The sequence below is a fragment of the Polyodon spathula genome, chromosome 9 (assembly GCF_017654505.1).
Source record: "Polyodon spathula isolate WHYD16114869_AA chromosome 9, ASM1765450v1, whole genome shotgun sequence".
Taxonomy (NCBI): Eukaryota; Metazoa; Chordata; class Actinopteri; order Acipenseriformes; family Polyodontidae; genus Polyodon; species Polyodon spathula.
The window spans coordinates 13,760,877-13,782,412 of record NC_054542.1 but is presented as its reverse complement, the minus strand read 5'-3'; the positions used below and the strand labels follow the sequence as shown (position 1 = coordinate 13,782,412).

Below are 21,536 nucleotides of genomic sequence, written 5' to 3'. Positions count from 1 at the left end.
GAAATCCCCCATTAGTATGGCTTCTCCTTTGCTACACACATTTCTAATGTCATTGTATAACAGATTATTGTGCTCACCGTCTGAATCTGGCGGTCTATAGCATGCTCCTATTATTATGCCTTTTGAATTTTTGTCTGTTATTCTGACCCATATTGATTCGGTTTTATTTTCTTTGTCCAGGTTTAACACCTGGGCTTCAAGACTGTTTCTTATGTATAGCGCTACCCCTCCTCCTCTTCTGTCCTGCCTGTCTTTCCTATACAGTGTATACCCACAAATATTATATTCGTCCCCATCACTCTCAGATAACCACGTTTCTGTAACACCTATCACATCATAGTTACCTGTTAGTGCAGTAGCTTCAAGTTCTAGAATTTTGTTTCTGATACTTCTAGCATTTAGATAAACACATTTAATGGTTGTCTTACCTGAGTTGTTGTTCTTGTTTTGATGCGGTCTCCCTTCTGTTTTTTTTGTTGATTTCTCCCCCCTTCCTTTCTAGTTTAAATGCTTCCGAACCTGCTCGAGGATCTTTTCTCCAAGTAGACTAGTTCCCTTGTTATTTAAATGCAGTCCATCCCGTCTATACAGATAGTCCTCGTTGTAGAATGTGGTCCAATGATCAAGATAGGTGAAGCCTTCCCGTGTGCACCACGTCTTCAACCATTGGTTTTGATTTATTATTTCCAGCTGTCCATATGGTCCTTTGCAAGGTGCGGGTAGTATACCAGAAAATACCACAGTTTTGGTTTTCTCTTTTAATTTCCTTCCTAGCTCTCTGAATTTGTTTTGCAGGGATTTTGGTCTGTCTCTTCCAATGTTGTTTGTACCGATGTGGACGACTACTACCGGGTCGTCTCCTGTTCGTTCCAGGAGCCTGTCCACGTTCTCAGTGATGTGCTTGACCGAGGCTCCCGGAAGGCAGCACACTGTTGTAGTAAGGGGGTCCAAACTGCGAACTGAACTTGCTGTGTTTCTCAATATGGAGTCCCCAACAATCATGACCTCCCTTCTTTTTGCTGTCTGGTCACCACTGTCAATAGGGTCCTGGATGTTGTTCCTTTCATTCTCTTGTTGTTGGTTCTGCTCATCACAATTCTGAAGTGACTCAAATCTGTTGGTTGTTTTGATTTCTGGTGGTTGTGTTTGACGAAGTTTCTTTTTTTCCCTGCTTCTGCCTACCTGAACCCAGCTGTTCTGACCTTCTATCTCCCTGGTGGCTTTCAGTCTGTTAGGGGTGATGCAGACTTCCATGAATTGTGGGTGTGCCAGTTCCTCAAGATCTTGTTGCTGTCTCACTTCTTCCAGCTCCATTTCTAGCATGCTTACTAGTTTATGCAAATCCTGGATCGCGCGGCACTTTACGCACACTTGGTTTAGCTCCGCTGGGTTTTCTCGGATTTCCCACATCAAGCAGGTGTCACAGATTACTGGCTTGAAGACCATGTTGAGGGTTTTTTTTTTTTTTGAAGTTTAGTTTCTTCTGCAGCTGTCAACCTGCTTTCAAACTGCTTCTAAACTGCTCTGTACTTTTCCACGCCTGTACTTCTCCCACTCGCTGTCGCTGGGAAGACTGCCTCGTTTAACTGCGTTGTTCTGCTGTGCTGTCGGCTCCTCCCCTCGCCCGTGTCTCAAAACGGCGCTGAATTTGAATCAGCTGCTCCGAGTTTCAGCTTGTTTGTTATCAGAAAAACACACGCGGCTGCTGCTGTGTTTCCCCAATGTCCTCTGTTTTCTGATTAAAGCAATTCAAGATGCAATTTCTCCTTTCTGCTTCGAAACTGCTCTGTACTTTTCCACGCTGTACTTCTCCCACTTGCTGTCGCTTCCACTCGCTGTCGCTGGGAAGACTGCCTATCAGGCCCTCATTGAGATTCCAGCCCATTGTGAGAAGGTAATCTGGGGAAGAGTGCCCAACAGAATAGAAGGGAAGCCTTACTGCTGTTTAGTCAAGCCAGCTCCAGGAGATGCCACCATAGAGGTCGCAAAAACCATTGCGGTGGCTCGCCATGGGAGAATCTGAGCACCCGGTACCTCCGAATGCATCGATATCAGAAACTGGCTGAAGTTTATTTTGTTGATGATGAGGATGTGGAAGATGGGGAAGGCCTACAATTGGTAGAGAAAGAACCTGGTATAATTGAAGTGAATTTGTGTCAACAGAAACCCATTCAAGCTCCAACCTCTCCGAAGAATCCAGAGCTGAACTGATTTTACTGAGGACCAGCAACAGCGATTGGAGACCCTTCTATTAAAGTGGAGCAATGTGTTGCCATCAGTGAGAAAGAGGTGGATAGAACAGATATAAGACAACACCAGATCCCTACTGGTGATGCAGCTCCAATTAGAGAAAGATACCACCCCCATACCACCTACATTGTATGGAGAAGTTAAAGCCTTGCTAAAGAAGATGCTAGGCACACAGGTTATTTGAGAGAGCAGCAGACCGTGGGCTGCCCCCATTGTACTGGTGAAGAAGAAAGATGGTATCTGGCGTTTTTGTGTTGACTACAGAAAACTAAATGCTGTCCCCCATAACGATGCCTTTCCTCTGCCCTGGATTGAATAGACCATGACCAGTCTGAATAAAGCAGAGTGGTTCTCCACTTTGGATTTAGCAAGCGATTGCTAGCAGGTAAGCATGGATCCAAAAGACTGGGAGAAGACAGCATTTACCACACCATTTGGCCTTTACAAATTCGAAAGGATGCCATTTGTATTGCGTAATGCTCCGGCCACTTTCCAACATTTGTTGCAACGCTGTCTCGCTGGTGAGACACCTTGCTGTTGAAAAGAAAGGGGATAGGGGTCTTGATACTTGATGGCTGAATGAACTGACCATGCTGAAATGAATCCATCTTGCAGATACATAACTGAATGATGAAGGCGTCTGTAATAGAAGAAAGGTCACAGAAATGAATACAGGGAAACCAGAAGCAGAAGAAACAGTGAATTCTGAGCTTCTGAGAGGACCGAAGAAGGCTGAGAGGCAGATGGTCTCCATAAGTAGATCATCATAGGGGAGAAGCAACCTTTCTGAAGAGTAGAAATGAGCAAATGTAGAATATCTGTTAATATAGGCAGCGGCAGGGTGAGGCATAGGGAAGGCTGTTAAGAATCCCACAGTGTTTCAGGTGAACTGCTGGTATGGGGAGAATGGAGAGAAGGCATAGACATGATATTGGATCCCGGAAATGTTAGATTTAATACATACTGAGGCGAGATGAAGAGAATCCCTAGCGTGGATGCCAGGATCCGATTTTGATTGAAGGAATATGAATCTGGTTTTGAGCATGGAAAGTTGAAGACACTGACCAGGTTGTAGAATAGGAAGCTCTTGAAGAAGGGATGAGGGCTGCAGACATGTAAGGCTGAAAAGATTGAAGGAGGTTACTGAGACTAGGATTCAGTCGATAGCAGCTAGTGAAACTGGGGAGTCTGGAAAGGGGGGGAGAAGGCAGGACCTTTTTTTTTTTTTTTTAAATACATCCGCAATTACAGTGCTTCAGTTTTCATGTTGTCATTTGATGTTGTACTTTTATATGCATGTGCTTCTTTATCCTTGTTCAGTTTAGTTTTGTTCTTAGCTAACAGATTTAGAATGCAGAATTCCTTCCAAAAAGCACCACGGCACTGTTCATAGTCTGTTATATGACCAACAAGGGCATCCAAGAGGGCACCCACTCAACATGGCAAAATGCTTTGATTGTTCTGATTAACTGTTGGCTCTAACTCCATTAAGGTCTGTTTTTCTGCAGTATACAGGAGCTCCTGTCACTATCAAAGTTTGCCAGACCTACTATCTTGCTCATTGTGACTGAACTGTTGAAAAATAGGGAGCTGCAGACTTTATATATTGCAGAACACATGTCAATGACTCCATTCGAATGACAGTTCACTGGGCAGAAGCAGGCAGGACCGGCTGACTTAAGTTTAGATACTGAAAGTAGAGGCAGGGGGAGTGCTGGAACTGAGAGCTGAGGTGGCAGCTGCAGCTGAATAAATATAAGAATCGACTGCTGAGGAAGCTCAGTGCCCTTTAAGCCCCATCCCGAAATGAGGGCAGTGAAATGATATGCCGACCATCCTATGTGTTAATTAATACAGGATCGATCAGCGGTTTGCTACTATCATGTCTGCTTGGAATGGAAAAGGTGAACTCACATTCATAGATTTGGGTTTCACAACTCCAGTCATTCTCCTGATAGTGGAACTCCTTAACTCATAGTCAAGACAGATTTCCAGTCTCGCACCACGTCTCTCACCATGTATTAATGCTGCAACATTTGAGAGGATGAGCAGACATATGGACTAGATTGCTGAGGAAGTCAAGCTCCCCATATTTTTTTTAGATCGAGATTAGCGTTACTCTTGACTGTGGAAATGGCTGCCCCAATCCAAGTATTGGTGGAAAGCTGGAGCATTGGAAGCGTTGCAGATTTAAACAGTAAACTAAAGCAACTTTTGCATGCTACAGTAGTGAGCAGATCTGAAGAGGGAGCTGAGATTTGCTGTAGTGAGGAGTGATTAACAGTAGAGGGCAATATCTGCTGAACAGGCAGTGATCTGAGGAAGTAAACAATGAAATGCTGTCAGCAGTGTGCAGTGGCCTGCTGTAGAGAGCAGAGATCTGCTGAAGTGGTGATCAGTAATAGTGAGTGGTGGCCTACTATAGAGAGCAGAGATCTGCTGAATGCGGTGGATATTGCTTTGAGAGTTATGGTGGTTTTAGATGGTGTCGGAGATGGGGCTGCCTTTGGGCAGAGATGAAGAATGCGTAGATCTAAGGCCTCTGCAGAACCTGAGGGGATGAATAATGCATTATTCTGAGGCTGCTACAAAACCTATTAATTTGATCAGGAGCAGTCTGTGGGCCCGATATTCGAAAGGTTTGCGCACCACACAGAGGGGTATGAGCGTCGCAAATGGCCGTTCTGCCGAAATTGTGCCAAGTTGCCATATTCGAAACATCCTTTTGCGCGTCACAATCCATTCTGCGCTGTGCAGAAATAAAATATATGCATCACACAATATGGGGGGAGTGGCCGACAATATGTTTGATCCTGGTATATTCGAAGGTATGGGCCAAGCACAAAACTAGGTTTGTGATGCGCAGAATAAGGATTGTGAAAGGACTGCATTAACTCCGTGCACACTACCATTCCAGCACTGACTACAAACAGGCAACAATGGGAGAAGAGGGTGGCATGCAGCATGTCCATCGACATGTGGATGTAAATGATGCAAGGCACACCCAGCAACAGCAACCCCGACATAGGCGAAGATATGCTGAAAGGGTGCACCAGCCTCGGCACACATTTGAGGAACTCAGCAATGAGCAAATCGTGTCCAGGTATCGTCTCGACTCATCTATGGCACATGCTGCATGATGACCTGGCCAGAACACACCTGCGCAGTCATGCCTTGTCTGAGCAATTGGTAATGTCTGTCTGTATGTGTATCCTGGCTACCGGGACCTTCCAGAAGGTAGCAGGTGATACAGTGGGGATCACCCAGTCAGCTGTGTTCGCCACCTTGACGTGTTCTTAACCGCGTTGCTGCGACGTGCTGAAGAACATATTAAATTCCCCAGTACCAGAGCAAACAGGGAGGAGATAATGCTGGGTTTTTATGAGGTCGCACACCTGCCGCGCGTGGTAGGTGCAATTGACTGCACCCATATTGCTATCCAGGTACCTGTTCCAGTTGGCCTGTTCTATCAGGATTCTAGTTGTATTTGGAATAGTGGGAAATTCAAATAGCTATTCCATGACATGTAAACAGGGAATTCCGAATGAATCCGTCCGTATTCTGGATACCAGTATTCCGAAAACGTGCTACCGAACACCCACTTAGTATTAGAATACTATCGGAATACTAGCCCTTCTAGACACCTTATTGAGAAAACCAGTTTTCTAAAAGTACTACTTTCTACTTTCAAAAGTAGTCAACTATTTAAAACAATTACAGCTCTCTGTCATGAAATCATGCAGTTTACTCTTAAATTGCAATAAGATATCTGGGTCTGCAGCTTTAGTTTGGACTAGAACTCATTCCAGGATCATGGGGTATAATAAGCAAAGGATGCAAAAAAGAATGAGATCTGAGGCTATGGTTACTATGAGAAGCGATAAGCTATTCATTTAAATAAGTATATTTATATAATTTACATTGAATAGCCTTATATAGCAGAATATACCAGTGCTTCAACCGGTGTGAAGCCAAAGAAGTCCAGCCTACCAAATCGTATAATATACAATGATGAGTATTAAATCTTGTATTTGTATTGTACCTCAATGCTGCATGATATAGTGAGTCCAGTTTATCTAAAGTTGATGTTGATGCAAACCTATATACTCCATCACCATAGTCAATGTGCAGCAAAAACATACAAGCAATAAGCCTCTTTTTTCTTTTTTGTTTACATAACATATACAGTGGCTTGCGAAAGTATTGACTCCCCTTGGCATTTTTCCTATTTTGTTGCCTTACAACCTGGAATTAAAATGGATTTTTATTTGGATTTCATGAAATGGACATACACAAAATAGTCCAAATTGGTGAAGTGAAATGAAAAAAATAACTTGTTTAAAAAAATTCTAAAAAATAAATAACGGAAAAGAGGTGCGTGCATATGTATTCACCCCCTTTGCTATTAAGCCTCTAAATAAGATCTGGTGCAACCAATTACCTTCAGAAGTCACATAATTAGTTAAATAAAGTCCACCTGTGTGCAATCTAAGTGTCACACGATCCCTGTTCTGAAAGGCCCCAGAGTCTGCAACACTACTAAGCAAGGGGTACCACCAAGCAAGCGGCACCATGAAGACCAAGGAGCTCTCCAAACAGGTTAGGGTCAAAGTTGTGGAGAAGTACAGATCAGGGTTGGGTTATAAAAAAATATCCGAAACTTTGAACATCCCACGGAGCACCATTAAAGCCATTATTAAAAAATGAAAAGAATATGGCACCACAACAAACCTGGCAAGAGAGGGCCGCCCACCAAAACTCACGGACCAGGCAAGGAGGGCATTAATCAGAGAGGCAACAAAGAGACCAAAGATAACTCTAAAGGAGCTGCAAAGCTCCACAGTGGAGATTGGAGTATCTGTCCATAGGACCACTTTAAGCCGTACACTCCACAGAACTGGGCTTTACGGAAGAGTGGCCAGAAAAAAGTCATTGCTTAAAGAAAAAAATAAGCAAATACGTTTGGTGTTCACCAAAGGCATGTGGGAGACTCCCCAAACATGTGGAAGAAGGTACTGTGGTCAGATGAGACTAAAATTGAGCTTTTTGGCCATCAAGGAAAACGCCATGTCTGCCGCAATCCCAACACCTGTCATGACCCCGAGAACACCATCCCCACAGTGAAGCATGGTGGTGGCAGCATCATGCTGTGGGGATGTTTTTCATCGGCAGGGACTGGGAAACTGGTCAGAATTGAAGGAATGATGGATGGCGCTAAATACAGGGAAATTCTTGAGGGAAACCTGTTTTAGTCTTCCAGAGATTTGAGACTGGGACGGAGGTTCACCTTCCAGCAGGACAGTGACATAAGTATATTGCTAAAGCAACACTTGAGTTGTTTTAGGGGAAACATTTAAATGTTTTGGAATGGCCTAGTCAAAGCCCAGACCTCAATCCAATTGAGAATCTGTGGTATGACTTAAAGATTGCTTTACATCAGCGGAACCCATCCAACTTGAAGGAGCTGGAGCAGTTTTGCCTCGAAGAATGGACAAAAATCCCAGTGGCTAGATGTGTCAAGCTTATAGATACATACCCCAAGAGACTTGCAGCTGTAATTGCTGCAAAAGGTGGCTCTACAAAGTATTGACTTTGGGGTGGTGAATACTTATGCACGCTCAAGTTTTCTGTTTTTTTTGTCTTATTTCTTGTTTGTTTCACAATAAAAAATAGTTTGCATCTTCAAAGTGGTAGGCATGTTGTATAAATCAAATGATACAAACCCCCAAAAAATCAATTTTAACTCCAGGTTGTAAGGCAACAAAATAGGAAAATGCCAAGGGGGGTCAGTACTTTCGCAAGCCACTGTATAAAATGTTCATATCATAGTGACGTTTATAACGTATTCCCATGCCCAACAGACGAGTGTGGAAACATGCACTCACCTCTGTCCAGTACACTGCCTTCCTTCTATTCCTTGACTACGGTCCTATTAGCATATGGTAATGCATCGGTAATTAGAAACATGAGATGCAAATGTATTCTAGGTGGACTTTCAATATTTAGAATTATTATTCTTAAAGAAAAAAAAATGTCATAACGAAAAAAATCCATTCCGGCAACACTCAAAACCTTACAAACTGGGCTTAATCATGATGTTCAAATGGGTGAGTAGTATGAATAACATAACGTATTTCTGAGTATTGTGTATATAAAAATGCTTCATTGATGTTTACTTTGCAGGTGACTGACATCTTTACATTTACAAATCAGAGAGTGCGCTACTACAGTAGACTTTGTCACGGCACGACTAATATTAAAAAAAAAAAAACATTTAGAAAAAATAAATAAATAAAAAAAATCAGACATTATCCAAAGCCTTTTTAAAAAAAACTTTACTTTTTTTTTGTTGGATCAGCTGGCCTTAAGGAAACCTATAGTATTTCCTTGTTGTACAATACTGTCCGTATTCAATAAAACAGTGGCATTATCAGTTCATTAATTTGAAAATTCGGCGCCTAGCTATGGAGCCAGTGTATTTGAATGGTCCGTATGTATATGTGCACGATATATTGTGTGGTCTCGTCTGCTGTCATAACGGTACATACTGTGATACATACCAATGATAGCAGCTTGTCGGGGTAATGTCATTACTAATGGTGACTGGCCATCATTCTGCATTCTCGCTTGGCTGTTGTGTGCAGTTGATATATTGGTAGCAAATGCGCAAACGGTTTTGCAAGGCACAAACAGATTTGCGAATTGTTCAAAAAACTGCTATATTCCAATGTTTCGCAACTGCTTTTTGCTGTTTTGGAATATCTCTCATTTTGTGCCAAAGCACAATTTTTTTGCGAGGCACAAATTTAGCGAGGGGATTGCGCGAAGATCGAAGATCGGGCCCTATGAGTTTTGTCTGTTGTGGGGTAGGAGGACACTGACTGAAACATTTATAATTGTAGAACATGGTTTCCGTATCTGACTGGCAGCTCACATTGAATGAAATGATGACTTTGAAAGGTGTATAAAGTGCCTTGAAGTTGGTTCATTTGGAGGAGCGGAAGCAGATGAAGTGCGAATTCGGGAACAGGAAGAGGTTGCAGGAATGGCCTGATGCATGGAGGCTGGAAGTTAATGTGACGGTGGATTCTGTGCATTGCAGAAAGCAGATAAGCACGTGGCTTCATGACCACACCCCTTGAAAGGGGTGGGGGGACACATGTTTTAGAACAGTTAGTCATTCCTATATAAATAAGTTAACGTAGGTCTACAAGACAAGCCTTTAGATGTCACAAATCGTCAAGTTGAACTTGCTGTCATGTTGCAAAAGCACAGCAGCAGGAGCCACAAGCTCGCATTGCCTGATGAAGCTGCCTGGTCAACATGGCAACATGCCATTCCCCGTAGACGCTCGATGAGGGCATTGCGGTGGGAACAATGGTCTGTGAGGCGCCGGTGGAAGAGTTGGAGTATGTTATGAGACCCATCAAAGTCACGAGCTGCCACTGGTTGAATAGCATTTGTAATGGACTGGATAGGTCTTTAAAACGTTGAACATACCTGAAGGAGGTCCAGGACAGGATCTTCAGATTGAACGGTAAGTTTTGGTGGCTCTGTGGGAAGTGAGGAGGGGTGCCTGATTGCAGACGAGGAGTAAACACAGATTCAGCAGACAAAGCTTTGTGGTGGATTTAAATAGAGCTAAGGCAAGGCAATCGCTGATGAGGGAATTTCGATGTTTTGTCGGCAGAGCTTTGAAAGTTTAGAGGAGGGCCAGTCTTTCTAATGAAGACACTGAGAAAGTTGAGTAATGAAGCTGAGCTTTGAATGGTGATGTTGCTAGACTGGAAACTGGATGTAGCGGGAAAGCCTAACACTGGAGCTCCTGCAGCCAAGTAGAGAAGCTGAATGATGAGAAGAATCACCTGAGCAGGTAGGACAATAACTGATAATATCTTGACAGTGCTGTCCAGAGAAGAGACCTGCAGTGAAAGGAGCGAGGCAACGAATTTTAGATATTACAACAAAAACATTTAAGCTGCACGAAATGTTGGCGTCTGAACGTTTGCTACAATGAAAACACTAGACAGCGGGAGTGCAGATGAACAGGGCTTAAATAGGGAATTAGAGACTAATTAGATTCCCAGATACAAGCCTCCCGAACTGTGCTATGTAAAGCAGGATTTGAACCCTAACTAGGCATACTTTTACACCAACTATATAATCGTTAAACTACAGATTCACACCTTAACCCTTTCAACAGACTAGGCTACTATTTACATTTACCCTATCCAAACGGCAATACATTGCCTCAACATAGGTTGAACAATTTTGTCTGTAATGTGTTATTAAGTGAAAAAATAAATGACATCTGAAACAAAAACAAATGTGAAAAAATGTTATCAAAAGTGCCCAGCCATTTAAAATGGAGATATCAAAAACACAAGCCAAGTTTCAAGAAACCATTGGGACAACCTTGTCCAGCACCTAGCAAATAAGCACAACTGTAAAAGTGGTGGGGGTCAAGGTTGCCCAGTTGTTTCTACTAGTCTGTGGAATTGGAGGCTTCCTTCCACCTCCTTTCCAGTCTGACCTGCAGCTCCATGCACTCTACCCAGTGCTTGGACGAAGTCTTATGGTCAAGCCCTGTCTAAGCAGAGCCTGTCCAAATGGATAGCAGACACGGTCAGGACTGCCTATAAGCTGGTCAACCTCCAGAAAGCTCACCGCCCATTCCCTCTAGGGGCATGGCATCTTCATGGGCTTTATTCTAGGGTGCATCTGTCAAGTACATTTGCAATGCAGCAGTGTGGGCTACTCCCCATACCTTTACTAAGATCTACAGACTTAGGTCTTGGATTTTGGAACTAGTGTAAAGAGCAGCTTCTCAGTCGATCTTTACAACACAGCCATAGATGTGATTTTCTCCTTAATTTTTTTTAGCCTTCACTACTTGTTACTGGGTTCTGAATGGTAACTCATAAGGCAGCCTCTGCTTAGCTGTGTAGCATTCTGGTCGTGGAGGAATCTTGCCCTTGCGACAGCTTGGGTATACTGGCCCATTCGGTAATGGTTACATTTCATACTTGAAAGGGAACGTTAGGTTATTGCCATAACCCTGGTTCCCAGAAATAGAAATGTAACCATTAACCTTCAAGGTCGCTGTGTCCATGATTGCAGCAGGCGTGAAGAAATAATCATGATCACTCATGGTTTATATATATATTTTTTATGTAGCATAACAAGAGACAATGACACTTAAACATAACAGCAAGAGCATTGGTCATGTACTCAGTGTCAACGACAAAGCATTCTAAATGTTTGAACTGCAACAGGTTATAAACAGATTAAATAAGTTGTCTGCTTTCTACTTTGATTTGACTTATGTATAAGTGTTTGGTGGCCTTACTCTAGCACTTTTTGTTTTGCTCACAGGTCTTACACAGCAAAGAGTGACCAAGAATACACTGTCAACCTCATTAGAGTCATTGAACAGTTATCAACATACAAGACAGAAATGTAATTTTAAAGCTGCAGTGTCAAAAACAAGGTTATGTTTATTCACATGGTATGTGATTTCATCCACTGTGGATGTCACTCTCATTCCCATCTCAACTGAGGTCTAGCTGAGGTAGCATTTTTTTTTTTTTTTTTTTTTGGGTTTCCTCGATCAATACTTCCAGCTACAGCAAGCTTCTTCCCTCTTTGAGCATGTTGAAGCCTTCTTGCCATCTCCCTTTGTGAATAAATAGGCACATTCTTGCTGTGAATGTTGTTTGCAAGCTCAGAATACAAAACACTGCTGGAAATATTCTAGGGTTTAGAATGTAGATCTCATAAAAACCTTTATGTAAATGGTGCCTTGCTTTTTTGGCATGGAGCAGGACTTTGGACCTGGAGGCTGGGGTTCAGTCCTTGGTTAAGGAGGCCATGCACCTTTAGAGCAGTTACTTGCAGTGGCACCCAGGCAGTGAAGACCACTGACCAATGACGGTCATTAGTGGTAATTTGTTTTGTGAATTCAGTCCTCATAAAAGGTGAAAAACAATGGTATTGGCTAGGGTCAGGTTTGAAGCTTCACTTTTCCTCGTAGGTCTGCGTGCAGTGCACCACAAATCGACCCAATGCTATTGTCTTCTGGAACTCTCAAGCATTTCTGCCTATTTGTTAGGTTGACCTCTGTCCACTAGGAGCCAGTATACTTCTGATCTGAGCGTCACAGAAGGAGTACGGCATATTAACCCACTGGGGTCTCTATATGCCATCATAAGGACTGCAGATGGAGAGACCTACTGTACACTATAACCTGGAAAAGGATATTACAGACATTTCATGTTTTGATGCAATCTATTTTGGGAGTTACAGAAGGACAGTTTATCAAAACAGTGAGGGTTTTTTTTTTTTTTTTTTTTTTTTTTTTTTACACCAGTCTATATTTTTCTTGAAAGAACAGTTTATCATTCTACAAATAAATAAAATAAATAGAATGTTTTATGCTAATTTCAAAATACCATAGACAATCCTGCAAAAATTCTGAAGAGTCTGCAAGGTAGTCAAAAAGTACCCGGGATCTAAAGGGTTATTATAAATATATTATAATAATAATAATAATAATAATAATAATAAATAATAATAATAATAATAAATTTGAACACAGAACGAAAGTTTTTACAGTCCCAGTGTTCAATAATACTGGTTTATACTTCTGATTATTGTCCCATCTAAGCAGCTGTTCATCCAGATCTCTTGGATTATTTGTTCCCGTCTTTCTATTCTTTCTGCCAGTTCGGCTTCCTCTGCTGGGTCCAGATCGATGGCTGCAGTTTTGTAAATGCCATTCATATCGCAGGAATCTGATGAGCCATCCTCGTTTGTGTCGTTAGTATCTTCTTCGCATTTAGAGTCTCTGCTGTGCAGTAATCTCCCGCGACACTGAGTCTGGAGCTCCTTCCTGCAGGACACTCGGAGCACCAGAGCACACAAGGTGACGAACAGGCCCATACAGACACTAGAAACAAACAGAAGGGCGGTCCTTTCTGGGTGATCTGTTGAAATATTAAATAAAAAGTAAAAATGTTGATTTCATCTCTTATGCTCATAACCATTTACTAACTGATCTTAAATGTTTAGATTTTTATATGCAATCTTGCCATATGTTTAAGTTGTAGTGTAAATGTGGAGTTCATTTTTTTTATACTTAATGTCTAAATGTCTAAGAACAATTTATTTATTTTTACTTTACTTATACTAGTGCCAAATTAGGTATTTATCTCCATTCTCTCCCCAATTTGAAATTCTTAATTTGAATGTCTTGTCACCGCTGTACCTCCGTGCCAACCCAGGAGGACTGAAGCATAACTAACATTGCCGCAGTCTAGCCAGTAGCCTTTCAGCTGGCAAACTTAGCCAGGCAACATCCACTGGAAGACAAAATCCAGCTTGGAAGTCTCCACTTGTTCTCATTGCCTGACAGGTAGGGAGCAATGCGGTTCTGTGTGGTGAACTAATGCAAGCTTCGCTCAGCCAGTGCAGCGCTCCCTGTGCAACCCAGTGGAGCAACCAAGGGTTTGAACTGGTGAGCTCCATAGAGCTGTGATTTTACAGGTAAGCTTCTGAGGACCCTTGTATAACCTTTTGAAATTATAATTAATACAACCTACCTTTAATATAGGCATACACAGCCAGAGAGTTGCTGACAAGAATACTGTTATTGTCTGGAAGTCTTGACCCTTTGGGTTGCAAAATTATCCCTTAAAAAAAGAAAAAAAAATTAACACTAAAGAGAATAAAATAGAATATTGTGTTTGTGTAAATGTTATAAAAATATTTAAAATATAATAGTCACTGATATCTTCATCAAGATGGCTACTGTATGGACCAGTCTTGGCAGTCACGATTGCAAAAACTAATTGCAAAAAATAAAGATCAATATCCAGGCCAATCATTCAACTTTGGCAGGAAATGGATAAAGTGTAGTGCCATTGCACTTGTGTGAAGTCTTGCTCTTTAAAATCATTTTGATATCTTTTGCAGGGCAGATGACTATATGCCAGTATATTTAGTGAACAAGTGGTCTGCATGGCGTGAAACAGGCAACAATATCCTATTCCCAAGATCCACAACCCTACAGGGGAGCTTCAATTCTTTTATGTGTTTCTGTAAACTTGTCAAGAAGTGGAAGATCACTGGTCTACAACTGTGGCCCCATTCAAAGAAAACTAACAACTTTCTACAATACTTAGTTTGTGTGGAAATCTTTCCAACAGTGCTGATGAATTCATAAAGGTTTGGGAATGCTTTTTTTATGGAATTGATAACAAAGCAATCCAAATGTTGTTGGAATCTGTGGTAATATACACTGTACCTTTTTTAGGAATGCCCTATGCCAGACAAGACCCTTTTAACCTGGCAACCACCACACAGCAACAATTAGGACCCTAGTATACCACTGTAATGCTAGAATAGAATCGGAGGACCAAACCTCCAGGACCATGGCATGCCAAGAATCTGGATGCTGTTACTGAGGAATGGAAGACTATTTCACTTCCTGTTTAACAGCGCTTGTTTTTTTTGCAGTCACTGCAGTCATAGGTGGTTCAACTCCCAGAGTGACATTTTTACAGCTTAAAAATGTATGTGTTTAAACACTGATATTAATCTTAAAGAAATTGTAGCTAACTAAGTAATTCCATAAATGTTCTCCACCACCAGCATCCATTCATTATATAGGTCTCAAGTGTGCAGTTTTGAAAGAAACACGTTTTAGCAAACATTTAAAACATGATATATGGTACTACACTTGGTTAAGTAAATGACTTCCTGGAGGGTGAAGTCATCCCCACCTATGCGCTGGTTAATTCCTGTCAATAACCAATGCCATTCTTCCTTTACTGACCAACATGCTTTCAGATAGTAACATTCTGTGACACAGAAGACACTGCTAGAGTAACACTAATAAGGAAAGGCAGGGCAAACAAACTGGGAACTTTCTTTACCCTAATGTGTTTCTTTAAAAACTGCACATTTGAGACCGACGTAGCTAGTGGAAGTGCAATGTGGGTAAGATTTATGGAATTATTTTGTTAGCTACAATTACTTTGTCTGTTGACAAAAAAGAGAATTATAAAATTACAGAATTCCCTGCAGCGTGAGCAAATGTATGCAGAAAAGAGTGGTGTGTGACATGTGCAACTATTCAGCAAAAACAATGGTCATGCAGAAGGATCTCTGATCTCTGTATGAAACAGGGTGCCCTCGCAATCAGCTTGTCCCTCAACTATGGACAGGGCACGCTGTTTCCACTCAAACACTGTGCAGGGAGCTACTCATTTTTTGTCCATTCAGTGTATATTTTACTATTAATGATCCTTGATAACTCATGTGCATGTTGTTTATTTAATGGGCTGGTAGAAGTATCATGAGAATGTGTATTAGGAGTCTAGATGTATATTCTGAATGAAGATGTACCAATTCTGTGGCAGGGTAAAAGCCCTACCACTGCACAGGTGTGTGGGTGTGTGTCGGGAATACTGGGTTGGCAGGGAGGGGGTTAAATTCTCTGTTAAAACATGTGGGAATGTGGCTGTAGGCGTAAATCGAATAAATGATTAATGATTAATTAGGCTCCAGTCACAGGTATGCAAAAAGGGAACTACTGGTCGGCAGTGACAGCCTGGATTCAAATTTGCGATCTCCAGGCTATAGGGCACATCCGCGTGGAGTGCTTTTACTGGATGCGCCCTAATATGCAGTGCCTTTTAAACGCGTTTTACTGTTAAAAAAACAACAACTTTTAAACAATGCGTGTAATGTTATAAATGTAGCCTTCCACTGTTTTTAACTCTATACCTATTTGGTTCATGTTCAAACTTACCATTCTCATGATTTTGTTTCAGAGAAGGGATCAGCTTTGACAAACTTGGATCTACTTCTTTGAGTAAAGTCTCTGGAACTACAGCCAAAAAAGGAAAAACAGATGGTGTTAGATCACTTGACACTCTTGTGTATTATTAAGGGTATATTTTAATGATCAAGAGTGGTGGATAAGCGCTACCTACATATTTGAATTAAGTAATGCTAATATGGGGGTATATACATTATCCTTTAAGTAAAACAACTGTATTGACATAGATTTAAAGGAGGGCAGAATTAAGATCTGTTTAGCTCATTAAAATAGCCCCCACCCCCAAACACAGTTTTTTTTATACTCAATACACAGCTGTACTACACAGTACACATCTTCTCTGAACAGTTTAACCCCAAACATTGACCAGCCCCAAACAAGTACCTTGCTACACATGATAAATATATTTCAGGAATAGATTGTAATAGCTCATATTTTTTTGTTATTTTCGTAGGAAAAACAAACCAAGACTAAAAAAGAAAAAGTGAAACACGTGAGTTGTTTTCACAGTGTACACAGCATGCACTTCTCTCAGTGGCTAAACATAGGCCGTACTGACCCTGATGCTTTGTTAAATTTACATAATGAAGTAAAATATTTCTACCACACTTGTAGATTATTCTGAGGTACTTTCTAACTCCAGGTAAGCATGGGTCTTTGAAATGGTGGTTGTTGACCATTATATTACATCTCTGTTTGGCATAGCACATCTTTGATACAAACTCCACAGCTCCATGGAATAGACATTCTGAAAAGAAAGCAAAAGGTGAATAGTTTTACTGTTCTTACATTGGCAACATAATAAACAAGCAGGCTATTCGTCCCTACACCTGCATCCACCTCCATACACCACCATACACCATCCTGCACCTGCATACATCATATACCTTCATACACCATCCTGCACCCTCATACAACATCATACACCTTCATACACCATCCTGCACCTGCATACAACATCATACACCTTCATACACCTGCATACACCATCCTGCACCTTCATACACCTGCAAACACCATCACACACCTTCATACATCTGCATACAACATTATACACCTTCATACACCTGCATGCAACGCAGATTCTGATACAAGTTTCGACACAATTGAATCATTATCTTTACTGATAAGTTTGTGTTACAGACAGACAGACATGCTGTCTCTATATACCCTCCTATATACTCTTAATAACCTGTGCCTAAGAATGTTCTTTTCAAATTTCTTCATTAGTGGTTTTGCAGATACATGTACACATATAAGCCTGATAAACAGATGGATGGTTGAACAGGCAGACAGCCTCCATATATCCTCAGATTATGATACACCCAATCATGTGCGGTTCTCTCCATACTGTATGTACTGATGTACTCTGTCAGGTACACTGGACAGGGATATGTAGGCCTATCATTGTATAATAAAATACATACATTTTAAGTAACTTCTCCAATTGATAATGTATTTGTTACTGTTTAAATACAATCCATTTGGCTCTTTCAGACAAACTGATCCCACAAACTATCAAAAGCAAAACTACAAGATGGCTACCAAGAAGCATTTGTATGAGAGGAGAAGGCCAAGGGAACCTAATAAGTCCCATAAGGTTGTCTAAATGTGGACATTTAGTGAAATAGATAGGCCTGGAGATATAAGCAAGTCATTGTGTTGTAGGAATGCATAAAGATCCAATTCATCAGTAAATCATGCCTAACCACTCCTTGCTACCTTATTATTTAAACAGTATTTTAAACTAATTCCTTCATTTAGAAAAGTAAATGCACATCCTTTTTCTTTTGTAATCGTATTTTGCTCAAGAACTAACAAAACACGGGCATCAGGAAGAGTAAAGTTTCCTTTTCCGTGACAAAAATAGATTACCTAATCAAAACAAAAATTATGTTTTCACTGTATCAGATTAGACTGTAATTTGAAGACAATAACTAATTCTACACATCCAACTAAGTACCTGTTGTCCAGCAATTAACCATGTAAACAGGAATCACTTAAACAGTTTCCATTGTAAAGAAAATGATGTGAACCAAAATAGATCTATAGAGGGAATAAAAAAAGAACAACAAATGTACATGTAAACAAGTGCTTTTAGAGATATAAACCAAGCTATCATCACTTTGCTTTCGATCCTCACTAATTGCTGCATTTCTCAGTACGTAGTAGTTTAGCTTTGCTGAATTTTCACTTAGAAGGCGTAATACATCATGGCACAAAATTCTGATAACTTGGCAACCCTCATTCAAATTCTGCATCTCGTTAACAGATGAAGTTCAGTCGGATACTTCTAGTTCTAGACTGTTTCTTTAAAGCCACTGAAATATCTATTGAAACTATTCTAATCCAGACAATTTTTGGCTTATTTAACAACAGTATGGAAGAATTTGATTGTTAGTATGTTTTGCCATATGTATGTACATATGATAAGATGTACTGTAACATTGACAAATAAATGATTAGTTGCTTTCCTATATGTGATTGTTAAGTTTGATATTGCATAGTGTTACTCACTGGAGCATAAAAATAGCACTATAAGTAGGGGTCTACCTAAAACGTGATTTAGTGGAAATCGTGAAATTGAGGGGTCACCGCGAAATTCACGTCTTTTAGGGGTCAATGCATACTGAACAAGTACAGAGAGAGAGAAACCTCATTTAAATGAACTACTGCACAATGCAAGCAACGCAAACTACGTATCTTTCTTCTTTTTTTTATACCTTCGTCGTCCTGTGTGCACTGCAAGCAAAAAACAAACAAAAAAAAAGTCCACAAATAACATTTACAAAAAACAATTATCCAAAACATTAACGTCCTTGTTTACTATTGAAATGACAACAAAGTTTTGATCAGCCTATCCGTGCGTCTTTACTGCTTTTCTGTGACCTGTACTGTGCAGCAGGGGGTGGGACAAAGTTGGTGCTGCATTGTTTTGATTTAGGTTGCTAAAATCTAGTTTTCAACATTGGAGGCAAAATAGTAGAAATGGATGACAAAGCAAAAAAAAGCAAAAATATATTTAGGCTGATGATTGTGTCAAGATATTTCTCAAAGAAACTGTACATGCAGATGGAGGTGATTGTTTTGCATATCTTAATGTGTCTTGGAGAAAATGCGATCGATCGCTATTTATCTTCAGAATCACACATTAAACAAAAGGCTACTACAGAGGCTACTGAACGGAACGTAAAGTTAACAGCTTTCAGAAACCAAACTGGAAAGTCAGTCCAGACAAAAAGGTATTCCTGTCTGCAAGTTAAATCAGTACTAAAACGATCTAGCACAGCCACCCCGCCTCAACCTGCTGCTTACTTTTTTGCAGTTGGAATTTTAGACCCGAATAGCACGTTTTCTTTGTTTTGACTCGGTACTAATAAAATAAATTATTGGATGGGACACATAACATGACAACGGACATGCTGCATACATTGCCTTTATTAAAGCATGCCAGATGCCCTTGGGTAACAGCGTTTTGGGGCTGTTTGTAATTGATTTACACATCTGTATAACTTGGCAGAGCTTTGCTTAACACTAATTCTGTGGATGTATAATGTACGTGCAGTCTCAATGTATGGGCAAGTCAACTGCAGGGGGATGCTGCATGCTTGCCTTTAAGAAATGACAGCACTCTGTTTTAGCAAGGAAGCAAGTACCAATTTTAGGCTTTATAGTGTTCTGAAATTCTGTCTACATAGGTTTATTTAATGTTTACAGGTCCACGAAATCCTAATTTTATTCTGCAACCTACCCATGAAGAATGCGTACGTTTGCTACGATTTAAGTAGACTCCTAACTATAAGATGAACATTATTATTATTTCACTTGTCACTTCATTAGGTGGTTAATAGACCACAATGTAACAGTATTTCTCTGACAAATTGCTGAACAAAAAGCAATGCCAACTGCCACAGACAACCTGAAGTGACCCTATTTTTCAATGACTAAGCTCCAATTTATGTTTATATCAAAAATTACAAAAGGTTAATGTAGCAATAACCATGCAGCTCAATAAACTGAAACTGACAAACACTGCAGCTCCTAACTGGTTTACTTGACTTAGCTCTCAATTCATATTCTGTTACAAATTAATACTTTATGTTTGCCATTTATCATCAGTGTGCAAGGCACCTTGTTACTTAAAATATCAGAATATGGCACTGAATATTGGTTGCAATATTAATTGTATGGACTAAAGTAAAGATAATGCATTTTACAGTCATTTCTTTTACCCTGTTGCTATAAAAATACACAGGTCACTGCCAATGATAATCAGTTGTCTAACTCATATTATATTGATCGACGTAAAAATAAAATAAAATCATGCTTGCTTTGAATTCACTATTTGCTGGTATACTACAGTGGTGTAGGGCTATATTTAGAAGCAAGGGGTCGCTATTATCTACCCAACCCTACCATGCTGCCTGCAGTCCCTGTTTCCCCATACACTCAACAGAACCACAGTTTATCACTAGTAGTTACAGTATTTCTAAGGGCTAACAAGTGTACCAATTGATTACAAATTCAGGTATTGAGGTATTATTGTAAAGCAACTAGACCTGCAGCTATTTATTTTAAAGATAAATAAATACACGAATACAGTACATATTTTCACAATCACGTTCATACACTAATACATGATTAAAACATTGTCATTATTATTATTAATCCTATGCGTAACACTCCCCCACTCCCCCTTCTCATATTGAATGGTTTGGTCCAGAATGAGCTGGTCTCACCATCCTATTGAAGCTGCGAACGAATGAGACCGAATTGAAACATAAGTGCATCTGTTTGCAAAAAATTATTTTCTTTAGTTCAGCTCTCCACTACCACCCCTGCGCTGACTCAGGAGGGGCAAAGACAACATATGCTCTCCTCCGAAGCTAGCACTGCTAGTACTATAGCACTCACTGTGGACTTGTGATTGTGTGTGTGTGACGTGTGGGTGTTTTAAGATCGGGACTATTGTTAAGGGACAAATCCATGGATTTAAATGGAGCAATACACGCCACTGTATGTCCTGTTCTCATTATTATTTACCATGTTTTGTCATCAGACTTTGGAAAAATAAAACATCATTGCACCTGGATTATCGTTGTCTGTCTATTAATCACTACAGCACTCCTGCACCTGTACACTTTTAACCACTTTGCCCCAGGGTGGTAGTGCAAACTGCAATCAGCTGAGCCAGGGAAGGCCCCAATTGGTATCCCTAGTGACAAGTTTTGACCCAGTCGGAAGACATTTGGGGGTCTGAAATTAACTTGGCGCTAGAACAACTAAATGATGGTACCCTGAAATATGCATGGGGAAACACAGTATCTACTGATGGGAAACCAGTGCACAGTACTAGTCCTGTGACACATCTGCACATTTTGGTCGAACAATCCTTGTTGTATCAGGTGGTCAAATTACCGAGATCCCTAAAAGGTTCAGATCG

The 21,536-nt window shown here is 40.6% G+C and overlaps 1 protein-coding gene across 1 annotated transcript in view; it reads right to left on the bottom strand.

Annotated features, from left to right (window-relative positions):
• Positions 1–11,403: 11,403 nt before the first annotated feature.
• LOC121320415 (protein eva-1 homolog C-like) overlaps positions 11,404–21,536 on the bottom strand; it is a 41,900-nt gene continuing 31,767 nt past the window's right edge. The window contains exons 5-8 of the mRNA XM_041258719.1: positions 16,698–16,841; positions 16,064–16,141; positions 13,851–13,940; positions 11,404–13,235 (exon numbers count right to left, since the gene is read on the bottom strand). Of these exons, the coding sequence (XP_041114653.1) occupies positions 12,874–13,235; positions 13,851–13,940; positions 16,064–16,141; positions 16,698–16,841 (674 nt within the window). The 3' untranslated portion in view covers positions 11,404–12,873. The remainder of the gene's footprint in view (positions 13,236–13,850; positions 13,941–16,063; positions 16,142–16,697; positions 16,842–21,536) is intronic.